At 53.5% G+C, this 5,140-nt stretch overlaps 1 protein-coding gene across 1 annotated transcript in view; it reads right to left on the bottom strand.

Moving 5' to 3' along the window:
* Positions 1 to 5,140, bottom strand: part of GALNT2 (polypeptide N-acetylgalactosaminyltransferase 2) — an 82,898-nt gene that overhangs the window by 37,147 nt on the left and 40,611 nt on the right. Inside the window, exons 3-5 of the mRNA XM_008585438.1 lie at positions 951 to 1,049; positions 640 to 707; positions 358 to 423 (exon numbers count right to left, since the gene is read on the bottom strand). Coding sequence (XP_008583660.1) covers positions 358 to 423; positions 640 to 707; positions 951 to 1,049 — 233 coding nt within the window. The remainder of the gene's footprint in view (positions 1 to 357; positions 424 to 639; positions 708 to 950; positions 1,050 to 5,140) is intronic.

A 5,140-nucleotide genomic window follows, 5' to 3' on the forward strand; every position in this document is an offset into this window, starting at 1 on the left:
GCCCGGAGCGTGGAGCCATGAAATGTCTCATGGCTATGTTTTTGTTTTTCTTCTACACTCTTGTACTCAAGAGACTGATAAGACTTCCTAGGCTGTGAAAGAAAGAAGCCACTTTTCTAAATATATAAATAAAAATGTTATTTGAACTCGTGCCCGCGTATACAAACAATTCTAGTCAGTTAAGCATTTAAAGTCCTTCCCGTGCTTGCTGAGAGCAGCTCCCAAGTGACTGTGGCAGAGGGAAACAGAAAGCTCAGGCGGTTCATGGCTCTGTCAGCTGAGGGCTTCTTTAAGCTGCGACTGGGCCCAGGAAAAGAACTCAAGGGTCTCGGTCCTGAGTGAGGGGAAGGCTCTTACCTTCCCGCCGATTGTTCCGAAGAACCCGCACTTTCTCGATTTTCCCCAATTGAGCCCCGTCCTCGGCTAGGAGGAGAAAAGAAGACAGCACTTTGAACTTGACCTTACAAGGGCTCCTGTGCCCGCACAGTGGTTCTCGGTCATCTGCGGGCCTTGGTCTCCCCGGGGCGTCCCGGAGCTGCCCCCCCTGCAGGCCCTGATGTCCGGCCCGCTCGCTCCTCTGCAGGAGGCTGGTGCCGGGCAGGAGGTCGGGGCGTGGGCGAACTCGCTCTCGGTACTTACGGTCACTGCTGTAGTCGTCCACCAAGATGATTTCTTTTATGAGATGGGGCGGGCTTTTCTTAAGCACACTGAGGAAACACAAGAGCGTACAGGTCGTGGCCCTTTCTGGGGGAGGGGTGGGGAATTCCCACACCTCAGCCCTGATCCTTGGCTGGGGGAGCCACCGGCCGCTACCTGAGCTGAGCAGGCAGGTGACCCTGTCTGCAGCCCCCTGACAGCACCAGGGATGCAGCTCATGTTTGGTGGCCCTGACGGGTCCCACCTCCCATACGATGTGACAGGTGAGGTTGGGGGGTACCTCCTGGCCTCACCTGACCACTGTCCTCAGCAGGGCCGACCTGGCTTCATTGTGGAATGTGATCACCACGCTGGTGGCCGGGAGGTCCACCCGCCACTGCTTCCGCTGACACCTGAAGAAGAGAAAGACCGTCCTCTGAACAACGGACCCAGACCAGCCAGGGCTTGCTCCCCTGAAAGGGCACACAGACCAACCTGCGAGATTAACTTGTGAGCCGCGGGAGCTACTGGCCTGTTCTGAGATAAAGAACCAACAAGACATCAGGAAACAGAAAAACACAAGCCGAGTGACGCAGTAAGAGACGGAAAGATTTCGGCACAAAGTAACATATTGAGAACATCTTTCTAACATGCTTAAAAAAAGTATGTTTTGAAACAGTGAGATCGCGTTTCCAGGCGCATGCACACACACCTCTAGAGCTGTGTGTCTCACAGTCGCACGGTTATCCCCGCCACCAGTGCCAACTGTGGCTGCTCTTTTCTTGTTTTCCGCGTCCCCTGCAGCAGGCATGTGGTCCTTCTGCGATCTTTGGAACCTGTTCTCGCTGAGAACAGCGGGCCCGACTGCCCGTCCTCACCCTGGACAGCAGAGACACACGTCCCTCGCCGGCCAGGCCACCTCCACACAACCCCTGTGTCTGGGGCACAGGCTGAAGCGGGGTGGGCGTATGATCGATGGGAACCTGAGCCTCTCCGTTTCCTTCGGGCTGTAGTGAAACAACCCTGGGGTTTCCTCTGAAAACTACTAGACTCAGGGCCAGGCCTAACAAAGTCCAGCGGATTCAACAAGACACTTCTCATGTTTGGGCTCAACAGACAGACACGAGACCGAAGGTCACTGAATGGCCATTTTTAAAAATAGGACTCTGATAGCTCCGGGTAGAAGATGCTAAAGGATCGTACCCTAGAAACAACCAGGAAAGGTGGGACCAGCCCCAGCAGAATCCGTCCTGAGGAGCCCTGCAAGGCAGGTGTGTGGACGTGAAGAACCTTCCAGTACAGAGCGATGCTCCCAGAGGGTCCCGTGGCGACAGTCCATCTGGGCAGGGTGCGCGGCTCATGAGCACGGTGCGGACAGTCTGATTGTGGTCTGAGTGCATGCAGAGCCACTGAATTGGTGACACTATGATGCCAGCCTGGAAGCGAGGCTGGGGTAGGCAGCGAAAGCATGGCTGGCTTCAGGAGAACAGGTTTTGAACGAGTAGTCATGAGGACGGAAAAGTGTCACCTGTGACCGAGCAGGAGGCGGCTGTTCGTCTGCCCTACACTGAGTTCCCTCCACAACGGTGTGTATTATTTGCAGAGCATTCCTGCAACTNGTCCCGTGGCGACAGTCCATCTGGGCAGGGTGCGCGGCTCATGAGCACGGTGCGGACAGTCCGATTGTGGTCTGAGTGCATGCAGAGCCACTAAATTGGTGACACTATGATGCCAGCCTGGAAGCGAGGCTGGGGTAGGCAGCGAAAGCATGCATGGCTGGCTTCAGGAGAACAGGTTTTGAACGAGTAGTCGTGAGGACGGAAAAGTGTCACCTGTGACCGAGCAGGAGGCGGCTGTTCTGTCTGCCCTACACTGAGTTCCCCCCACAACGGTGTGTATTATTTGCAGAGCATTCCTGCAACTCTAGCAGTTAAACCCACTGCCACTGGGATTGAGGAAGGGGGGAAACCTCCCATGGGACCGGTGCATTTAAAAGAACTGTCTGACTCTAGCTCTTCACGTAGATTTCCAGAGCCGTGAATCATCTCCCCAAATGAAAGATGAAATCAAAGAGAAATCAGTGGGAAAAGGAGACAGGTTTAAAATGTTGCCTCTGCAGCTCAACCATGGCTAAAACATTTAAGTGGTGAAGGACTGGACGCTCCAGCAGCTGTCGGACAACGGCCAGCGCGCCACGTGCACGGGTGCCCCTGCGGGAAAACGCCCGGCAGACAGAGACTGGGAAAACCACTCCAGAGAGGCAAATCTTAGAAACGAGCAAGAGAAGCACTACGATTAAAAAGCAATTAGGTCGGGATCACAAAATGGGCTTCTTGTGTTTATTTCAGTTACCACAGCGAGCTTGTTTTAAACAATCATGAGAAAACCGCGTGACATATTAGTCACTGTTGATGGGAGAACAAACACATTCTGGAATTGATTCTGTACCTCATTAAAGCTCCCGACGGCTACGTCTGCACTGACAAGTAGACGGGGAGGCTAGTTTTTCTCTTTTTTTCAATTTTTCGAATTAGCAGATTGTTAGATTAAGGAAGTGAGAATCTGCAAGGCTTCAACTGTAAGCAAGTGACCATGGAACGTCATTCCCAAGAAGCCAATCCCTAATGCAAACGAAACAAGGAGGTGGCGTCACCTCTACAGCTGGGTCCCACAAAGGCAGCGGCTAGGGTGGAATGATTTGCCGGGCATGGTTCGTGCAGCCACGGAGAATTAAGGGAGACACATGACAGCATTTCTCGTGCTCACATCGCCGTGAACTGAATGGATCCAATCACGTCCCATTCTTTCATTTTGCTTGTCTCTGCAGGAGGCCGCATCTTCCATGAGCGTAAAATTCCCCTAAATATTCATAAGGCATCGAGTTGTGCAGGAATTGGCAATCAGGAAACTTAAAAGGGAACCCATTTTGAAGGCAAGGAGGGACAACAGGTAAAAACAGAAATACCTGACACCCCACGAGTTAGTGAGTGTGTGTGTACGTGTATGAATTCAATAGAAAGCCCTCACACTGAGCCCGGAAGGCGGGTGGGCTTGAAGAATTTCTTTAAAGAGAAAAAGAATACCTTGCATACCTAAAGAGCCCTATCCCTGAAAATCACCCAACGCAGCGACCGTCTCCTCGGGGACCGGCTGCCAGCCTCTGATGTACTCGCACTTTCTCTGGGAGCTGAGCAGAAACTGCAGTGTCTGAGGCCAGCGGCAGGGCGAGTTCACAGCTAGTCTCGTTCTCCTGGACGGTGCAAGCTGGAGGCAGAGTGATGCTGAGAAGAGGGGTGGACTTTGGGACAGATGGTGGCTCAAGTTCACTTGAGTCTCCAAGTGTCAGGCACTGAAGAGTTATTCTGGAAACTTCCTGCCCAGTAATATGAGACTTTAAAAACTGTACAAATATATATTTTTTTAATCCTTAGATTAGTTTTAAATTTCTCTGAGACTAGATGGCTTCAATATCTGAACTCTTGTTTGGCTGGAAAAACTGGCAAATCCACATACAATGTGCTCCTGAGCCTCAGGGTGGAGGAAGGGCTGTGTCTTTGCCACAGATGTCGCCCTTGGGGGTGAGGAGGACAGCCTGGACAGCCAGGGCTTCTGTCCAATGACATTGAAGCTGCTTCTGGTGTGGAGAGGAACACAGGAGGTCTCCTGCTCACCCCCAGCTCTGCCACCTCGCCTGGCCAGGCTGGTGCTTCTGCAAAGGGCCCGTGGAGACCCTGGCTTCCACATGTGTGATCTGAGGCAGCTCACTCACTCCTGTCCATGAAAACAGCCCTTACGCTATCACATGATTATTGCAACATCAAATAAAACACGTGGAGAGGCCGCTGCGATGAACGCAGGTCACAACTGGCATCGTGTGGAGCTTTTGCTGACCTGGACACGAGGCCAGTGCAATGGCTCTGGGACCCCCGCCCATGCCCACACCTGGTGCCTGCAAGAGGAGACCTGCAGCAGGTGAATCTGGGAGGGGCTCCTGGGCCTGAAGAGGGCTCGGGGATGGACAGGGGGGCACATGGAGACACACACCAAATGCAAGCCCCAGAACCCCCAGGGGCCCCAGCGAGCCCACACCCCCCAAGAGATGCCATCAAGACCAAGTGGATGGTCACAGGAAGGAATCATCACTGGGTGCACATGCCCTGTCCCCTGAGCCCACTCAACCCAGATTTGTAAGGAAAGCACCAGGCAACTTGAGTGACTAGCACTTCAGCACTGGTGCACGTTCACCCCAAGACAGGTGTCTGCTGTGGAAGAGGTGGGGACAGACCCACTTTGGATGGTAAAAAAGGCAAGTCAGAAGCAATTCCGAGCCTTTCTGCTTAGTCCCCCGCTGGAGCCGCAGCACCTCCCGTGGGAGCCTTGGAGGGACGTGTGCAGATTAGGATCTGGAGTGCAAATCTGTAGGAGCAGATCAGCTGGCAATGGGGTCCTGGAACCTCTGCCGCACGTCCATGAGCATCATTTACCTGCACGCGTACCTCTCCCC

This window comes from Galeopterus variegatus, unplaced genomic scaffold (genome assembly GCF_000696425.1).
Source record: "Galeopterus variegatus unplaced genomic scaffold, G_variegatus-3.0.2 Scaffold3571, whole genome shotgun sequence".
NCBI classification, from domain to species: domain Eukaryota; kingdom Metazoa; phylum Chordata; class Mammalia; order Dermoptera; family Cynocephalidae; genus Galeopterus; species Galeopterus variegatus.